General features: G+C 41.3%; 3 protein-coding genes across 3 annotated transcripts in view; all 3 read left to right on the top strand.

The window, feature by feature from the left end:
* LOC307151364 (L-fucose kinase-like) overlaps nucleotides 1-16,098 on the top strand; it is a 48,438-nt gene extending 32,340 nt beyond the window's left edge. The window contains exon 24 of the transcript XR_013819871.1: nucleotides 15,902-16,098. The gene's annotated coding sequence lies outside the window, so the exon portion shown is untranslated. The remainder of the gene's footprint in view (nucleotides 1-15,901) is intronic.
* Nucleotides 15,061-16,029, top strand: LOC307151372 (L-fucose kinase-like). The gene is made up of 3 exons (XM_079859365.1): nucleotides 15,061-15,126; nucleotides 15,194-15,417; nucleotides 15,649-16,029. Exons 2-3 carry the CDS (start codon nucleotides 15,220-15,222, stop codon nucleotides 15,748-15,750), a joined length of 300 nt encoding a protein of 99 aa, XP_079715491.1. The 5' UTR covers nucleotides 15,061-15,126; nucleotides 15,194-15,219; the 3' UTR covers nucleotides 15,751-16,029.
* Nucleotides 16,099-16,966: 868 nt separating the features above from the next.
* The window catches only part of LOC307151669 (uncharacterized protein), a 125,583-nt gene continuing 122,701 nt past the window's right edge, over nucleotides 16,967-19,848 (top strand). The window contains exons 1-2 of the mRNA XM_079859785.1: nucleotides 16,967-17,112; nucleotides 18,389-19,096. Coding sequence (XP_079715911.1) covers nucleotides 17,103-17,112; nucleotides 18,389-19,096 — 718 coding nt within the window. The 5' untranslated portion in view covers nucleotides 16,967-17,102. The remainder of the gene's footprint in view (nucleotides 17,113-18,388; nucleotides 19,097-19,848) is intronic.

Genomic DNA, 19,848 nt, shown 5'->3' with positions numbered 1-19,848 from the left:
ATCAAAAGACTGTAAATCAGGATAGCTTTCATCTGACTGTTGGTCTTCTGAGTCACATTTGGTTGAGGCCTTGTTATGGCTCACCTTTTTCATGAAACAGGACACTTGAGTATGCAATTGTTTGTTCTGTTCTTTTAAGTTATCAATACAACGAGCTTGTTCTTGTACAATGGATAAGCTAAATTCTCTGTGACAGAAGATAATACCTTTCACATTTTTCTTCCTGATACATGCACCCAACACTTTCTTGCAATCTTCAATTGACCATACTTTGTCTGCATCAATGGCAAATTTCTTTGTTAAATTCAATCTGACTTGCTCAGTCACGATGGAGTCCATGTGCTCTGATAACAAAGACTTGAATTCACTATCTGTCCATAAAGGTGTAGCTAGTCCAGCTTTCTCAGTTGTGGGAATCAGCCTAGCGTTCCTTCTAACCATTTTGTGAGTTACTTTGTTACCACACAAACAAACACTAAAAACTTCTCTGATCGACAGAGGGTACACGTTAACACAGATCAACTATTGTTAACCTTCCTTGCCCAGAGCAAAGGATAACACAAATTACTAGCACTTTACGCTAATCTTCCCTGCCTGAAAAACAGAGGATAAATTTCATCTCTAAAAGACAACTTTAGAGGATAACTTAGTTAACAAAACCCTGCAGCTGTTTGTTAAAGGGATAGTTCAGGATTTTAGACATGAATCTCTATAGCTTCCCCATAAGCAGTGTGGTGCATTGACCATGGTTTACCCCCGACAGCGTCCTGTGAGCCGAGCTCCGGTCCAGTTTTGGTCAAGATGAAATTAGTCCGGCAAGTTTGCTGGGGTCACGGCAATAAAGCTTTTTTCTTCTCAAATCAATATGTGTTCAAAAGAGTGATATATTTGCAGCACAAAACCGCTGTCTATGGAGAGGTCAGACCTCGTAATGGCTTGGCACTATTTTCTTCCCCGTCATATCACTGCGCGCTGCCGCTATCTACAGCCAGCTGGGAGCCGCGCACGTGTCACTTTGTTTACAGCTCGTAAAGAGAACGATAACATGTCTGACTACAGCAGCGACGATGACAACATTGACTTCGTCGTCGCTGAAGTGTGCACTGCAAAAGCGAAGCTTCTTTATCTTCGCCAGTTTGGTGTTCACATTGAAGCCCAGAGCACTGAGCCAAAGTCGCCTCAGAGCAACATCTGCCACAGGAAATCTTTGAAATGTGTGAGGAGAAAGCGCCACATCTTTGTTTGTACAGTCCGGATAGTCACAAGTCCGCACCATTTTCTACAAAGCTTGTACAAACTGATCGCTCTTGGTGAGTACTGTAGCTATGTTAGCTCGTTCGTGTAGCTGTTCTGAGCACGTAAACACTGCTGTAAACACTGCCGAACAACTGAAAAAGTGGTGTGCGCCTGCGCAGCTCGCAGCTGGCTGTAGATAGCGGCAGCGCGCAGTGATATGACAGGGGAGAAAATAGTGCCAAGCCATTACGAGGTCTGACCTCTCCATAGACAACGTTTTAGTGATGCAAATATATCACTCTTTTGAACACATATTGATTTGAGAAGAAAAAAGCTTTATTGCCGTGACCCCAGCAAACTTGCCGGACTAATTTCATCTTGACCAAAACTGGACCGGAGCTCGGCTCACAGGACGCTGTCGGGGGTAAGTCATGGTCAATGCACCACACTGCTTATGGGGAAGCTATAGAGATTCATGTCTAAAATCCTGAACTATCCCTAAGGGTCTTTCTCAAGGGCACCACAGTGGTATTGAAGAGGCAGGGGACAAATGCTGTTTTGAATTGAGCTGAAGACCATACAAATATTTTGAAAATAAGTGCATGTCATTTACCTCAAATTTTTAATTTTCATTAATTTTAAAAAGAAATATATTCTCTTCCCTTAGATGCTGTGAAGAGGTGGAGCCCACATGCTACAGACACTGAAATTGATGCAGCAATGGCAGAACACCTGAAACACGCTCCAGGAAGAGCTGGGGGTGGTGGATACAAAAAATGAGCCAAACAATGTGTTTAAAGGATAGTTCACCCAAAAATGAAAATTGTCATAATTTACTCAACCTCATGTTTCAAACCTGTATACCTTTCTATGCTAAACACAAAGATATTTAGAAGAATGTTTGTAACCAACAGGGACGTCACTACGATTGGAAGACAGGGGGGGCTTAGCCCCCAGGGTATTTGTGACTTGCGTTTATAGAAAATCTTACAGTGAATTTGAGTAAAAAACAACTGGATATGTTTAGCTGTATTTGTCTCTTCAACCCCGTTACCATCTTCAACCCTGTTACCCTAGTCTCAACCCCGTCACAACCCCGTAATTTTTTTTAAGAATACTGATTTTAGTTCAAATTCTGAATTTAAGCCATATCTTTGATCAAAAATGATAGGGTTGCTGTCACAAAAAGTGCCCATTTCAGGCTTTATAGCATAAGTGTAAAATAATACGTAAATTTTATGGTGCATGGTACAATTTCTGGTAAGCTACGCTTTTGTATTATTTCAATTCAATTCAATTATTGTAATTTGATTTAATATTGACTCATTTGGATAAATATTAGGTAGGCCTACTCAAGATAGGCATACATTTTTCTCAAGATAAAAACTCATCCAATTCTGTAAACATACAGACAGCCCTATATCAGCTGGTAGTATTATTTAAGGTTAAAAATTAATAAAAAATTAAATATAATGCGTTTTTTTATTATAATAAAAACAACTTTATTTAATGATATAAGTAAAAATATAATAAATATGTAATATAGAACACATATTTAGCAAAATACTCTCTATAGCTCTTTTTTTCTTGCCAACTACATGCTATAGCCTATATTATGTTCATTAAATGGCTTTCCTGAGGTAAATGTGACATAATTGTTCTCCAGCTATGTTATTGACCTCTTCACACTGATAAAAAACACTGATTGATCGATATTATGTATGAGGAATATACATTTCGGTAAGTTGTAGCCTACTGCTGTATCTTTCAACAGTGTTCGTGTTTTTTTTACTATTAGCTAGCCTAGAGATGATCGGTTCACGTGCGCTAGGGATCTGTCACATCACATTTACAAGCGCCAAAACTGTATTTATTGTTTGAAATTCGTAATAAAATTTACAGAATCTGAGAGTTGAGATTTATATCATAAGTAACCTGCTCTGTCTAGTCTGTCGGTCTCCGCGTCCTCTTTGCTTCGCGATTTTTCTGTGCTTGAGAAAATGGATGTGTGGCGTGAGAGCGTGTGAAAAGTGTCAATTGCGTGTGTCTCACGGTGAATGCGTAAGAGTTGGCAGGTCCAACTTCCGACTTTTCGGCTATTTTTTGTAGCTGGATATATATCATTTGTTACGTCTAAATATGAATGAGGATACGGTTATTGATAAATCGAATTGTTATTGTTGTTCTTATTATCATTTAGGGGGGCTTAGGAACATTTTGGGGTAGCTTCAGCCCCCCTAAAATAGGCCTAACGACGTCCCTGGTAACCAAGCAGATGTCGCTTCCCATTAGTAATCATTTTTTCTCCAATAATGGTAGTCAGTGGATGCTCTATTTGCTTGGTTACAAACATTCTTCAAAATATCTTCTTTTGTGTTCAGCAGAAGAAAGAAACTCATACAGGTTTGGAATTTGGTGAGTAAATTACATAATTTTCATTTTTGGGTGAACTATCTTTATATAATAATTCAGTATTTTGCTATTGGTATTTAGTTTGGTTAACAAATCGAGAGCTTAGAATTATAAGGTTCTATCTCCGTTTATTGTAGTTTATTGAGGATCAAAGTTTTTAAACTCGGTTTATGTTTTGTGAGATGGAACCTTTTATTTTATTAATAACTACTAACAAAATATTTTTTTTTACAAAAATAACACCACACAGGCATTAATAAACACCTAATGAATCAGATTGTCAAAAACTCAATTTCGACCAAAAGTGGAGATAGAACCTTATAATTCTAAGCTCACGAAATGTTAAACATTGAAAAAAATAAAGAGAAATTTTGGCTGTTCAAGATCAATAAAATGTTGTGCTTAATCAGAACATGCTTCTTTTTTGCTTATGTCCACAAATAATGTGTTATTGTTTTTGATGTACACATGATTAAAACGTTTTATTGACGTTCAGGTCTGACTGGACCAATTTTGGACCTTTTTAGAACCTTTGTCAAGATGTGTAAACCTCAAGACTTGATTGCCTTTCACAATGTTACACAATAGGTGTGTGATTATTTTATATGCAGGCTTATACACTTAAATTATGCTGCAACACATTTAAACACATATGACGACGCATTTAGACATCCAGGGACACGCAGAAGAGACGTGGAATTCACGGCCAGAAGAGACGTGGAATTCACGGCCAGAAAAGACGTGGAATTCACGGCCAGAAAAGACGTCGGTTCAACTTCCAATTTGGACCTTTTTTCAACCATGACGGGACGTCTCGGACGGACGTCTTTTCAACGGTCATTAAACGTCCAAATGTTTGCTGGGTACAGTCCCCTCGTTGCTTAAGCCTATGTTACCGGCCTCAGACCTAGGGGAATCTGGGCAGGTACAAAACCACAGGCTGGATAGCACTGTGGGTTGGAAAGAAGTGGAGATACAAAAATTATGTCTTTCTCAAGCGCTGGATGTTTATTTCTCTTTCTCTTTTGGATTAAATATCTCAATAATACTACGAGATCATAAACCGTAACTTCAGCCATTACATGGACCATATAATATAGAAATGGTCTATAATACTGAATATAATAAACAAACCAATATGAAAAGCATTGGTATATATCAGATAAAATACAAAACCCATTAATAACATATTGTGAAATAGATACAAGTCTTACTGTAACGTTATAATATATCAAATATACATCAACAAATGACACCATATATTATATTCTATCTTGAAACAATTGCTTTAGCACATTCAAATATGTAGACATTACACCATATACTTTAAACATACCGATGTTCACTTGACACTACTGTTTACAGTCAGTACAAAAAGACAAGAGAACGGAACCTTCATTAACGGTGACAGTTCAACCAGCGAAAGCGGCAAGCCAATACATACAGTATAAACACAGCATAATATCTTTCTACACGGAACATGACAACACACATCACCTAAACAACCGTACTGGTTATATACTCTTTCGATAACTTTTGACAGAGATTGAAAAGGTTTAAAACATACCTGTGGGTTGGAAAGAAGTGGAGATACAAAAATTATGTCTTTCTCAAGCGCTGGATGTTTATTTCTGAGCGCTTGAGCTACCGTCTCCACGGCAACCCAACTGAAACAGTGTAACGGCTTTTTTTTAAAAAAAGTAACAAAACAGGAGAAGGTTTTTTTTTAAATTAAACTCATATATGTGGTCATTTTCTCTACCCATTACACTCTCCCCTACTTTAAGAGATGTCTCCCGACATCCAGTACTAAACTGAACTACTGGCTACAGTGGTACTCTCAAACTATCGGTCAGGACCTCAGGTAAGTATGGTCTTCAGGAGTCATCAGTCTGAACAGGAAGTAAGCCTGCAGTATGTCAATCACAGATAAGTAGTATGAAGGTAAGATTGTATGTCGATATCAATGTCTTTCATGTCCTGGTCCATGTCAGTTCTACTGTATGTCCATACAGCAGGGGGAGGATAGTAGCATCTCTCATGAAACACTGGGTAGGTCAGCATGGAAGAAGGGGTACAGTACATGGCATTAGTTCCCATTCTCCAGGGCTGGTAGGAAGGTTCTCCTGGCTGGTCATACATGAAGATGTTTCTGGATTTGACTGGTCGAGTGGACCTCCGCAGTTGCTGATCTACCTCTCTTACTGGCTGAGGAACAGGCACAGCATCTATCTCAGGATCCTGAGGGCTTTCACTCTCCATAGCATCATCCCTGTGTTGATCCGGTCCTTCCACAGCAGGGGACGGATCTACCCCTCTTGCTACCGGCATTGGCTCTGCTGTCACCAAAGGGTCAGCTGGTCCTGGCTGCCATACATTCTCAGACTCAGGTGCACGGCTCAACGGTTGATATTCGGGAGCCCCAGCCCTTAGCTCACTGTGTAGCTCGGGTTGATGTGGGTGGTATCTGACAGCCCTCCTCTCATACACAGGCAAGGGTCTAAGGTTGTAGGAGCACTCCCCCTCATCATCTGAGGTGCCAACATCAGACTTAGTTGCTTCTCTGGTTGGCATATGACGTCTCTGTCCTTGGGGCTTTCGCTCCACACCAGTGTCACGTTCCTCATGGTTGACTGGCAAGTCACTGACAGGCAAGAGGAGGTTGCGGTGGAGCACCCGGAGAGTCTGGTCACCTGTTTCAGCTTGGATTCGATATACAGGTCCATCTCCCAGCCTCTCTATGACACGGTGGATCTTCTTTTCCCAGTAAGATCGAAGTTTGCCTGGGCCACCTCTCTCTGACAGGTTCTTGACAAGCACACGATCACCTGGTTGCAGCAAGGCTCCTCTGGCACCTCGGTCGTAGTGCCTTTTCCCTTTCTCAGAAGACTTCTTGCTGTTCTCAGAGGCAATCCGGTATGCATCCTGCATCCGGGAAGCCCAGGTCTGTGCATACTCCTGCCGTGTCTGTACCAGCCGATCTGAATTGAGATTGAATATAAGGTCAATGGGCAGCAGTGGATGTCTTCCAAAGAGGAGGAAGAATGGTGAGTAGCCTGTAGACTCATGCTTCGTGCAGTTGTAGGCATGTACTATGCTGGGGAGATGGTCTTTCCACTCTGCCTTCTTTTCCTCATGGAGTGTTCTGAGCATCTGGAGGAGTGTCCTGTTCAGGCGTTCAACAGGATTCCCCTGTGGATGGTAAGGAGTAGTTCGGGAGTGAGATATTCCTGCCAGCTGCTGAAGTCTCTGGAACAGGGTGTTCTCGAATTCCCGACCCTGGTCATGGTGGAGCTTTTGAGGGTACCCGAAGCGTGGAATGAAGTCGTAGAAGATCTTTTCGGCCGCTGTTTTGCCAGACTTGTTTCGAGTTGCATAGGCCTGAGCAAAACGGGTGAAGTGATCTACTACCACAAGGATGTACTCGTAGCCTCCTTTACTGGGATCAAGGTGAAGGTAATCAACAGAGAGCAGTTCAAAAGGTGCGCTAGTTGTGATTGAGCCCATTGGTGCTTTCTCATGGACAGCAGGTCGTTTTTGTTTGATGCATGGGCATTGACGGATGACATAGTCTTCGATGTCGCGCTGCATAAAAGGCCAGTAGAACCGTTGCCTTGCGAGGTGGGTGACTTTATCAGCGCCAACATGTCCCATGTCATCGTGCAGGTGTTTGAGCACGGTTGACTTGAGTACTTTGGGGAGGACCAGTTGTTGATTTTGTCCTGCATGCCTGTACAGAATACCATTATCCAGTTTGAGCCTGTTCCACTCATGTATAAGTCGTCGTGTTCCTGGTTGGATTGGACTCCAGTCTTTGTCTCTCGGATTCCATCCGCTCCCTTTCAACCGAATCACCTCGGAAATGGGCTCATCTCCTTTCTGGGCGGCTCTGATGTCTTCTGGGGTGAACATGGGCGCACTCATCGGGGGAGAGTCGTCATCAAAGGCAGAGATCTGAAGGGCGGCAGCCCAGGACACATCCTCATCTCTCTGAGCTTTATTCCCCTGCCAGATGGCAGATACAACCTCAGGTGGCATTGTCTCGGTGTACTCCTTCAAGTTGTCTTGGAGTTTCACTGGAAACCTGGACAGGGTATCTGCATCCACATTCACCTTGCCTGGCCTGTACTTGATGTTGAAGTGGAAGTCGGCTAATTCACCAACCCAGCGATGTCCAACAGCGTTCAACTTGGCTGTGCTCAGGACGTAGGTGAGGGGATTGTTATCTGTATATACAGTGAATGTTGTTGCGTAATACAGATAATCACGGAATTTATCGCATATGGCCCACTTCAGAGCGAGAAACTCAAGCTTACTGGAATGGAGGTGGTAATTCTTTTCAGCAGGCGTGAGTGACCTGGACCCATAAGCAATAACCCGGAGTTTGCTGTTCTGTTCCTGGTAGAGCACCGCCCCCAACCCTTCATTGGATGCATCAGTGTGTAGGATGAATGGCAAATCGAAGTCGGGGTAGGCCAAGATGGGGGGTTTGATCAGCATGTCCACAAGGCGGGACACAACAGCACTGTGTTCGGGGGACCACTGAACTGGTGTCCGGGATGGTAACTGACCACTGCTCTGGCCTTTTTGGGTGGACTTGGCTGCAACCGGGCTCTTGTTGGACAAGGCAGGATGTTCTTGAAGCTTAAACAGTGGCCGGGCTATTCTGGAAAAGTCCTGGATGAAAGAGCGATAGTAGCCCAGGAAACCAAGTAGAGCTCGGACCTCTCCAACGTTCTTTGGCTCTCTCTCCTTCATCTGCAACACAGCTTCTAGGTCTTTGGGATCTACCTGAACACCCTCACTTGTGACCAGGCGTCCAACATATCTCACTTGGCGTTTGAACAGCTCACATTTTTTCGGGCGCAGCTTCACACCATGTTCCCTTAAGCGACACAGAACTTGTCTTAAGTCCTCAACATGGCCCTGGAAAGTCTTGGAAAAGCAGAGCACATCATCCAGGTAAGGAGAACAGCATTCATCTCTTAGACCGGCCAGCACTCCCTCCATGCAGCGTTGGAATGCTGCCGGAGCGTTGGTGAGGCCAAATGGGAGGCGTATCCACTCGTAAAACCCCCAGGGTGTGCTAAAAGCTGTCAGGTGCCGGCAGCTCTCTTCAACAAAGCCTTGGTGGTAAGCACTGCCCTGGTCAAGTATGGAAAACCATGAGTTGCCTCCTAAATTGTCAAGCAGGTCCTGGATGCGTGGAAGGGGGTGGCGGTCCTGGATGGTTTTGCTGTTCAGCCCCCGGAAGTCAACACAGAGACGTAGGCTTTTGTCCTTTTTTCTCACACAGACCACAGGAGAAGAGTATGATGAGGTGGATTTTCTGATCCAACCACGGTCAAGCAAGTTCTGAACATAGTCTTTTACCTCTTTATACAAGGGCTTTGGGATGGAATTGTAAGACTTTTGGACAGGTGTTTCAACTGTAAGATTGACTCTAAGTTGGAGGTCAGGAATACAACCAATGTCAGCATCGTCTTTGGCAAACACCTCAGACTGCTCGAACAACATTTCCTTAACTAACCTCTGTTCATCCTCAGCTAGATGTGATACGTCAACAGGAGGGTGCCACTTGTCTTTAGCTTTAGACCTGATCTGTCTGTCCTGCTCGTTGTTCATGTAAGCCGTTGGATCTGTACTTAATTGAGCTGAAAAGGTTTGGACAACGTCATTCGGCATGTGCTCAAGACTCGGGACAGGTTTAACATCAGCCACTTCCTCAAGAGTGCCGAGAGTGATTCTTGGGGTCAAATAAATGGCATGTCGGGTTGCATTTTGTATAGGAATTTTAATGCATTTTGAGGGTCCACAAGGAATGTCAACTAATGCAGGAAACAGTTCAAGGCCCTCAGGGCAGGTGTTTTCTATAAGAGGCTGGAACAGTACTGTACAATTCCCTGGCAACACCCTAACCCGGCACCTGACTTCATAGACTCTACCAGCAGGGATAGTGACACCTTTCTTGCCTGTGTGTACAGTACACAGGGCTGTCTCGACAGTGGTAGTTATCTGAAGGGCAGAGACCAAAGCCTCAACTGTGTTCTCAGGGACACTTAAAGCGTCGGTCAGAATAGCAGTCACATTCACAGTGTTGTCATGCTCTTTGATGATCTCAGCTATGACGTTACTCCCTAACAGGGGACACTGACAAGTCTGACTGACCAGTAGGGGCACTCCAATTGTCACTGACCCATGGCGCTCACTACAAATTTGCAGGTCAACCTCTGCCCATCCATCAAGGGGAACTTGTGTACCATTTGCTGCTGATACTTCAAGAGGCTGATCGGCAAAGAGGGATTGAAGTGGTTGGATTTTGACATGGGGTGCTGCTCTGTCTATCCAGGTTTTGCTGACCATCGTCACCTGAGCCCCTGAGTCTAAAAGCATTTCAATTGGCACACCATTGATGTTGCAAGAGACGGTACAACGTTTTCCTATGAGCTGGGCGATGCGTTTTTTTGGACCTGCTTGGCATGGTATGGGTAGCGGTTTGATCTTAACAGTGGGCTGAATGCTGTTCACAGTCACTGGCTGCCCTGCTCCAGCGACTTCCTCCCGTTTCCCGACGACTTCCTCTGTAAACAGCCAATAGCTCGGTGTCCTGCCTGGCCACAGACAAAACAATGGGGACAGCTCATGGTTCCTTTCACTACGCAGTCGTGGCATCTACCCTTTTTGTCAGCTGACAGTGTCCGTGGAAGACTAACAGATGTGCTAGGGAAACCAGACTGTACACGTTCTGCAGACTTTTCAACAAGTGTCATGTGCCTTGTCAGTGAGGACACTTGGGCAGTCAGCTCTCTGATAGCGTCACGGTTAGCCTGTAACTCAGCGTCAACTGAACTCGGTTTGATTGCATCAGTCTGTCCGTCATGGTCATATCGGGCACTGCTTACAGTCACCGGTCTATACTTAGCTACAGCACCCAGGCGTTTTAACCTCCCCTCTTCCTCAGTCAGGGACTTGGTCATCTGTTCTAACAGAAAGTCATCGCTAGCCTGCATGTCAGAAAGGAAAGGTTTGATGTCATGTCTAACATAAGTGTTTCTCTCATTTAGACCTTGGTAGAGTGTGTGTAGAAAAGTACCCTGTACAAGCCTTCTGTCATAACTGAACTCTACGCCAGGTTGCTGTGACTCAAAAATGACTCTCTGCTTTAACCCCATAAGCCTGTAGAGAAACTGCTGTGGACTCTCTCTGTCATGCTGTCTAGCATTACTGAGCTCTTGAAAGAGCTCGGTTACACTTTTATCCCTGATGTGAGAGCGGAGAAACCTTTTTAACCCCTTCACTGTTAAATCATCATGGTTAGTGAGCATTTCCCTGAATGTACCTGGCTTAGTTATCTTAAGTACAGCTCTAATAGTTTCAGCCTCGCTAAACCCCTCTTGTAAAGCAGCATCAATCTGCTTACAAAGACCATTAAAGGATATGTCAGAACCCATGTCAGATACCTGACCACCGTGTATTTTACACTCTCTACGTGGAAGCAGAGCAGTAACATCAGACAGTCTTACTACCTGGTCTGTTACAGTTGAGGACAGGCTTGTCCTACCATGGTGGGCATCACGGGTGCCAGTGACGCTCGGCTGGGCTTGCCTCCCCGTAGTAACAGGTACATGAATGTCTCTGTCCATGAGTGACGTGTGTGTGTGCATGTCCATGGATGGTGTGTGGATATCTCTTGTGGAGGGAGGTAAGAGTTGATGTGTAGGCGTCAGTGTGCCGTCCATGTGAACATTGGAAACACAGACCTCACCAGACCCGGAGTCGGTCGATGTCAGTTCCTGCAGCAGATCCTGGAGGGAGAGGAGTTGAGCCATGCCTTCATCTTCCATCGCCTTCAACCTCTCGCTCCTGATGTAGTCGATGATGAAGTCATAGAGCTCTGGTTCACTGAGGCCCTCAGTGCTTTCACTGCCATCTTCAATTGACCTGGCAACCAACTGCAGTTGGCTTAAACTCATCGCTGGAAGCTGTTTGATGATCTGGAAGATCAACATTCGCCGTGGGGCTACTGTAGTCATCGTGACGTCTCACCGGTGACTGTTGCTCTGTGGATGACGCTCAACTTAGCAGCCTTCCCTGAAGCTTGAACCCCTGGTCTCACCGTTGCAATGACTGCTCACCTCGCTTTTAACTCAACGGATCCTGCGGACGAGCCCCCAATTGTTACCGGCCTCAGACCTAGGGGAATCTGGGCAGGTACAAAACCACAGGCTGGATAGCACTGTGGGTTGGAAAGAAGTGGAGATACAAAAATTATGTCTTTCTCAAGCGCTGGATGTTTATTTCTCTTTCTCTTTTGGATTAAATATCTCAATAATACTACGAGATCATAAACCGTAACTTCAGCCATTACATGGACCATATAATATAGAAATGGTCTATAATACTGAATATAATAAACAAACCAATATGAAAAGCATTGGTATATATCAGATAAAATACAAAACCCATTAATAACATATTGTGAAATAGATACAAGTCTTACTGTAACGTTATAATATATCAAATATACATCAACAAATGACACCATATATTATATTCTATCTTGAAACAATTGCTTTAGCACATTCAAATATGTAGACATTACACCATATACTTTAAACATACCGATGTTCACTTGACACTACTGTTTACAGTCAGTACAAAAAGACAAGAGAACGGAACCTTCATTAACGGTGACAGTTCAACCAGCGAAAGCGGCAAGCCAATACATACAGTATAAACACAGCATAATATCTTTCTACACGGAACATGACAACACACATCACCTAAACAACCGTACTGGTTATATACTCTTTCGATAACTTTTGACAGAGATTGAAAAGGTTTAAAACATACCTGTGGGTTGGAAAGAAGTGGAGATACAAAAATTATGTCTTTCTCAAGCGCTGGATGTTTATTTCTGAGCGCTTGAGCTACCGTCTCCACGGCAACCCAACTGAAACAGTGTAACGGCTTTTTTTTTAAAAAAGTAACAAAACAGGAGAAGGTTTTTTTTTAAATTAAACTCATATATGTGGTCATTTTCTCTACCCATTACACCTACCTAAATGTTTTCATATGCGTCTCTCACTCTGCTTGCAAGTGTATCTGTGTTACTATGGTTACCAATGTAGCGGATTAATTTCGAACTGTAATCAAACTGACTGGAACTACCTGTGCATTAAACGGTTTTACTGCACACCTTCCAGCCAATCAGAATCGAGTATTTAAACAGCCCATGGTATATATATATATATATATATAATATTTATTCAATTTTATTATTATTTTGTAAATATATGAATTTGTATAGCAAATGTATATAATCCATTTCACTATATTGTATTTTATCAAAAAAATTTTATAATAATAATAACTATTGAAATATTTATTTGTATAACATTTGTATATCCATTTTACTTTATATATATTCATATTTTTGTTTTAATAGATTAAGTTTTATGTTGGATCTCACAAAATTGAAATCAATTAATTAATTAACTTAAATTAAATTATAATTAAAGTGTATATGTGTGTGTGTGTGTGTGTGTTTGTGTTTGTGTGTGTTTGTAGGCACCAGCAGTATTCTGGCAGGTGCAGCTCTTGCAGCAGTTTACAGATGTACGGGACGAAGCTTCGACACAAACTCTCTCATTCATGATGTTCTTTACCTGGAGCAGATCCTCACCACCGGTACGAGAGACGCGTTCATTCTCATCACTTCCTTTCTAGAGCAATATAGGGTTTCACTGGACTGTGAAGCTCAACCAGGCAAAAGTTTACATTTTTAAAGGAGCTGTATGTAAGAAATCTATTTCAATTAATCATAAAATGGCCCTGATGTGTCACTAGACATTAAGAAATCATGTTCATTTCAAATACTTATATCACTGACAACAGTAGTACGGCCAGGATATTGTCATTTAAAAAGTGGACTTGCAGCCCTCAACTGATGTTGATGTTGTCATTTTGTGTTTTGGCCTGACGCGCCTCCCTCCACCTATCGACCAATCACGAAGTCAGTAGTGTTTCGGGATCCGGGTTGCCAGCTTTGCTCTAACCTACCCTAAAAGACGGATAAAAATGTCTAATGTTACTAAATCAAAAAGACCTCGTTATAATTCAGAAATTCGTTGTGACAAAGTCCGAAATAAAACCAGAATTTGTATTGGAGATGCTTTTGAAAGATGGAGACGGCTGAAAACGGAGAAGAATTTGAACACAGACGCCAACGTAGCTAATTTTCTCCTGGACAGGTAAGATTCATCTAAGTTAACTTATGCTTGGCTAACTTGTACTTGATGTCAATGGACATTTCATATATTCATGACAGTCGAACAAAGTTATGCATGTTCGTGCAAAGTAACGTTAGCTCACATGGACGTATGCTAACATTAGCAATGCATTTATAGGAGCCCGTTTTTCTGTTATTATGCTGAGATGCTGAGGAAAACATTAGCACGCCCATTATATGAAAATTTGAAACGTAATTGAGACAGAAGCCTAACTTTACCTCAGAAAAAATTATTCGACATTCGTTCTTCACGTATATCGTGGACTAAGTTACACATGCTGCAAGTTGACCTGTATTTCACATCACACATTTTAGCGTGTTATGGACGTGGGCTGCAGGGTAAGTAAAAAAATACAGCTGGCCACTTTCACTTAGCTGCTATAGCATCAGCTAAATGAATAGCTGTATCTTTGATATTGGTTACACATAGTGACATAGGCTTGTTGTGCTTGTACTTACATTAATGACAGACGTTACAAGTTAGACTTACAGCTACCGTTCTGTCTGTCACATACGAGCATACATCTTTACGATTATATTTAACTAAGGACAATTAGTACATTTTTAAAATGCATAATTACTTATCAAAATATCTCTCATGAAGCATAAACATAATTAACAGAAAAAAACGTACTGTGTACGTCTCGTCGGAAGCTCATTGAAGCAGCCTACGTTTCTGCTGAATTCAGCTTATCTGGCAACCTCGAGTGAGGGGGGAGGGGGAGGGGATACACCGCTCTATAGTATTTTTAAAGTGATTGCAGTACCAGTTTTGGCCACAATCCTACATACAGTTCCTTTAACAAACTGAATTTGAAGGCATTTAGTATATTTGCTGGTGTTTTAGGTGGTGGATGGCAGGATCAGGTTGGCGGGCTGTTTGGAGGAGTGAAGCTGGCTCGATCTGCAGCTCAGTTACCGCTGAGAGTGGAAGTAGAACAGCTCTCTCTTCCTCAACACTTCCAGTCTGTCCTGCAGCATCATCTTCTTCTGGTTTACACTGGAAAGACGCGTTTAGCACGGAACCTGCTGCAGGTACGAGCGGCAGATGGTGACGGTCAGACTTCATGAACGCTGTGTTGTGTGTCATTGGATCACTGTGTGGTATGCGTGATTACCCTCCATCGTACAGAACGCAGATCAGCTGGTGACCAATGCAGAGGAGTGTGCTGAAGCCTGCAGAGAGGGTGAGTGACACACACACACGCACACACACACCAGATTCAGATGGACTCTCTGATCTCTTTCTCTCAGGATCTCTCCTCAGGTTGGGGGAGTGTATGGACACATACTGGCAGCAGAAGAAGCTGATGGCTCCAGGCTGTGAGCCGGCGGCGGTGAGATCCATGATGAACGCTCTTCAGCCGCTGAGTTTAGGACAGAGTCTGGCAGGAGCAGGAGGAGGAGGATTCCTGTTCTTACTCACCCGTGAACCTCAGCAGAAGAAACCAGTGACAGAGATTCTCTCAAACATACAGGTGAGAGTCAGAGAAACTGGTTGTTTTAAGCCTTTCTAAACTGATATATGTAGAAGCACTTCTTTCAGAATGATTCAATATACTGTATAGAAGGAACATACTGTATATGCAATTTAAACTGGTTGCTGAAAGACCTGTGTGTTTTAGTGTCCTAGTAAAAACTGAAAAACATAAATGGTGAAAGTAAAATGTCTTTTATAAATAGTGTTGGTCCTGCTGTTGTTTTGACAGGGCATTGGTTCCTTCAGTGTTCACTCAGTGGAGCTGGATATGGACGGGATCTCAGTCATTCAGAAGAGCTCTGAACATCCTGAACAACAGCAGACGACTTAAATCTGACTGCCTTATAAAACTGATATTATTTCTGTAAATATAACATTTATAAACATGTGTTTCATATAGATTCCCTCCATGTTTTAATATTTGTTAATCCTGATAATGAATGAAAGTATTTTAAACATTTGAACTACTAAATTACATTTAGGCTTATTTTCTTTACTAAATGTAAAAGAAAATGTTATAATGCCATGTTGATGCTTGCATCTTTTACTTTTTTATTGTATATCTAAAGTAGGCTACTCACATTAAGATTCAATCATTTAAGAACCCCCGAGGTGAAAATCAAGTTATGTATATGTGGTGTTTTAATATGCTTGATAAACCTTGTGCAAATGAATCAGTCAACACCACTGCTGAGTATTTTCTCCTTAAAACTGCAGTGAACCAAAGACAGTCTCAAAAACGCGGTTTGAAACGCCCCTGTTTTTACCATCACAAACATAACAAATCCCGTCACCGTGCGGGGCTTTTCCTCACTGACTTTCTATGATGTTCAAAGCGTTCGGATGCTGAGTTTCAGCAGCTGAGACTCTGAGATGGCGAACGGGAACATGGTTTGTGTAACATTAACAACACATTATTAGCTTAGCTGTTTGATAATAAAGTCAAGGCGAAGGCTAATCATATCAATTACCATTATGTGTCCGACGTTATATAGAGCGATTTAAAACACATTACTGGCACATCGATTTGTAGACGACACTATAATTAGTTATTTCTCTTCTTCTGGTTCAAAATGTGGCTGAATTAAACCAGTATTTCCGCTTGCCTTGTGTAGAGTTTAGTTGACGAGTGGATCAGGTAACGAAAGTCCGAGTTGATGTGAGTGGGTGAAGAGTTCTTGTAGAGTTATTTAAGACCATGAAGAAATTATTTTAACAACTTTTAAAGGTAATTTTGAAGATCAAATATGAGTCTTAATAGATACTATTATTGACTGCAAGAATACTAAATAATCTAACAACTTGCGACTGTAGCCTATATAGTAGGCTAATTAAAAAAAAGTAACGTTAAGTAAATTCATTGTGGGATTAGTAGGTCTACTTTGTTTAAGTTTGCCAGGTGAAGTCACTTTTTGAAGTGTGTCTGGATTTATAGATATTATCACTTTTTAAACATTTCAAAATCTTATTTTTTGTGTAGGCCTATGTGTAAAATAACTAACGAAGATCACCTTTGCACACTTCCATACACCTGTAGACCCGCCCATGCGCGTGACTGTTCTGAAGCACCTGTATGAGTCCAGTCAAACCACACTGTCTATGAGTCAAACTTACTTTGAAAGATAAACTAGACTGCCGGTAAAACTACATTTACTCCTGAACTCTGAGACCGTGTGAAGTAAAATGGACTTAAGTAAGCATTTATGATTTAAAAACTAATCGTCTTTTCCTTGTTAATACATAGTTAAAATTACTTTTAATCAAACTCGACGTGTTTGCTGTTTCTGTCAGACATTGTTACTGCTTTCACTTTCATATTGGTCGATTCAGCTATTTTTTTATAAGACACTTAGGGCTTGCTTTTTGTTCTCCATAAAGTCGCTTATACTTATAAATATGGCTCGTCAGGGATTGTGTTTTAGGTTTGAAGAATACAATCATGGTTTTTTATTTATTTATTTTTTTTATGTGCGTGGCTGTGCAACTATTCCTGTGCCAGGTGTGTGCGCGCTAGAGAGATATTTATTCATTAAGGCGAGACACTATACAGGCAAAAACTGTTTTTTATGCATCTGTCAATTTTGAGATTTTGGTCTTTTGACTTTTTATAAAGTGTTCTTTCAGATTAGTGGAAAGAAAACATCCAAAATTTACAAAGTATATCTAGAGAGGGTATAGGCTACTATATAAATACTATATAAAGAGGTGTTTGCTCATATACAATTTGCCTGAGTTTATAGATTATATATTTTATACCTAAAAAAATGTGAAAATAAAAATAAAAATTCTGGCTTATGTAGTGATAAAAAAAAAAAAAAAAAAAAAATCCAAAATCCCCGCTGTAAAAACCTTTGACTGTAATATGTCCAAAAAAAAAAAAAAAAAAAAAACGGACTACATCCAATGTTCCAATTTTTTTCTAGAAATGTATGCAAATTAGTGCATATTTAATTTGATAACACTTTATTTGCATATTTAATCATAACATTTCAGAGAACTTGTAATACCAATTTTTTGCAATTCTTTAATTGGGATTGCATTGTCTGAAAGCATTGGCAAAGCACTGATTGCATTGGGATTCTTAATCAATCAACTGGGGAAGTATGGTGATATCTATTAGTTACATTTTTACCCTTTTCACCTGAAGTGTCTTGCCTTAATTTAGTTCAGCGGTTTTACATGTTGCATATTTTGAAAGGATATATAATTACTTAAAATATGTTATTTTTGCATCAAATTACAATTTAGCCCTGAGTTTTATGTAATCTGTGTTTTTGTTTTCTCCTGATTGAGAAAATTAAAAGATTCTCATTTCATCATAATTTAGTTAACTATGGGTGATGATTAACTTAAGTCCATTAATATGGCATTTGTATTATTATGATTAGCATATTTTTAGTACAGCTTTCTTGTTAACTGTTCAGAAAGCACAAACAGGATAAGTGTGTTTTGTTCTCTATTTGTTTCAGGTGACGCTCAACATCTCTCAGAGCTGAGGATTGTGTTGATGGGTTATAGATATGCTGGTAAGAGTTCATCAGGAAACACCATCCTGGGCAGAGAGGAGTTTGACTTGAAGAGTTCTGCTCAGTGTGTGAGGAGACATGGAGAAGTAGCAGACAGACACATCACTGTCATTGAAGCTCCAGGATGGTGGAAGAATTACACTGTAGAAATGAGTCCTGAGAGACTGAAACAGGAGATTTTGCTCAGTGTGTCTCTGTGTCCTCCAGGACCACACGCTGTACTACTGATCATACGTCTGGACACTAGATTTAAAGAGACTGAGAGAAAAGCATTGCAGGATCATCTGGATCTTCTCAGTGAGAGAGTCTGGAGTCACACTATAGTGCTGTTCACTCATGGAGACTCTCTGTCAGACACATCTATAGAGCAACACATTGAGAGTGAAGGACAGGATCTCCAGCGGCTGCTGGACAAATGTGGGAACAGGTTTCATGTTCTCAACAATCTCAACAGGAGAGACGACACTCAGATCAAGGAGCTGCTGGAGAAGATTGAGGAGACAGTGGCACAAAACAACGGCCGCCATTTTGAAATAGACAGAACGATTTTACAGGAGGTGGAAGAGAGAAGAAGAGCAGAGGAAGAGAGAGCAAAAGAACGAATGAAGAGGATGAAAAAACAGAGAGAAAACATCAGATCACAGATGATGAGTGAGTCCACATACTTTATAATGCAGATATTCACACTGAGTATATTAAGTAAATCATGAAAATGTAACAGTCACAGCAATAATAACATGAAACTTCTTGTCATTAACCGCTATTTGTCGAGGCATTCGCAATAGATGTGTTCAAAACAGCTCACAGTGACGACCCATAAAAGCTGTTATTGAAGGAAATAAGTCAAGTCAAGTCAAGTCATCTTCATTTATATAGCGCTTTTAACAATGTAGATTGTTTCAAAGCAGCTTCACAGAGATAAGCGTATAATTTAAGGTAACAGAGATTGTTTTGGCTTTATAGCAGAGTTAAGTTATTTTTCATCTAAAGTTAGTTTTGATTGATTTGCTTCCGTCACAACGATCATTTGTTATTAAATTAGGGGCCGCTAAGACGACACCATTCCCTCTACACAGACTTTAAAAGCGAACCTGTGAGAAACACTGATGGCGTTCACATGAGCATTTAGAATGGGTTCTATAGTTATGTGTGTTTGAATATATGCAGGTTTGGAATTCCCTACAAGCCAAGCCTAAACAAAGTACTTGTCTTTCCTTATAAATTTTGATAAAGAATTTTATTTTATTTTGTTGCTTTGGGGTAGGAACGCGAAACGAATTTTCCCGACAACGCCTTATCTGTATAGTGGTAAAGGGATCCTCCATAGGGAGAGACTAGTTGGCACTTCAGCACTGCGTTGTCATCGGTCCAGGCGAAGGTCCTTCGTCAGATCTGGATACGGC

This window comes from Squalius cephalus, assembly GCF_949319135.1.
Source record: "Squalius cephalus genome assembly, chromosome: 23".
NCBI classification, from domain to species: Eukaryota; Metazoa; Chordata; class Actinopteri; order Cypriniformes; family Leuciscidae; genus Squalius; species Squalius cephalus.
The sequence above is the reverse complement of the archived record's forward strand: the minus strand, read 5'-3'. Positions and strand labels throughout refer to the sequence as shown.

Coding starts and splice junctions, on each gene's coding strand:
- LOC307151372 (XM_079859365.1), top strand. CDS start 15,220: ATGGACACATACTGGCAGCAGAAGAAGCTGATGGCTCCAGGCTGTGAG. Junction 15,418..15,648: donor AGATTCTCTCAAACATACAG/GTGAGAGTCAGA, acceptor TTGTTTTGACAG/GGCATTGGTTCCTTCAGTGT.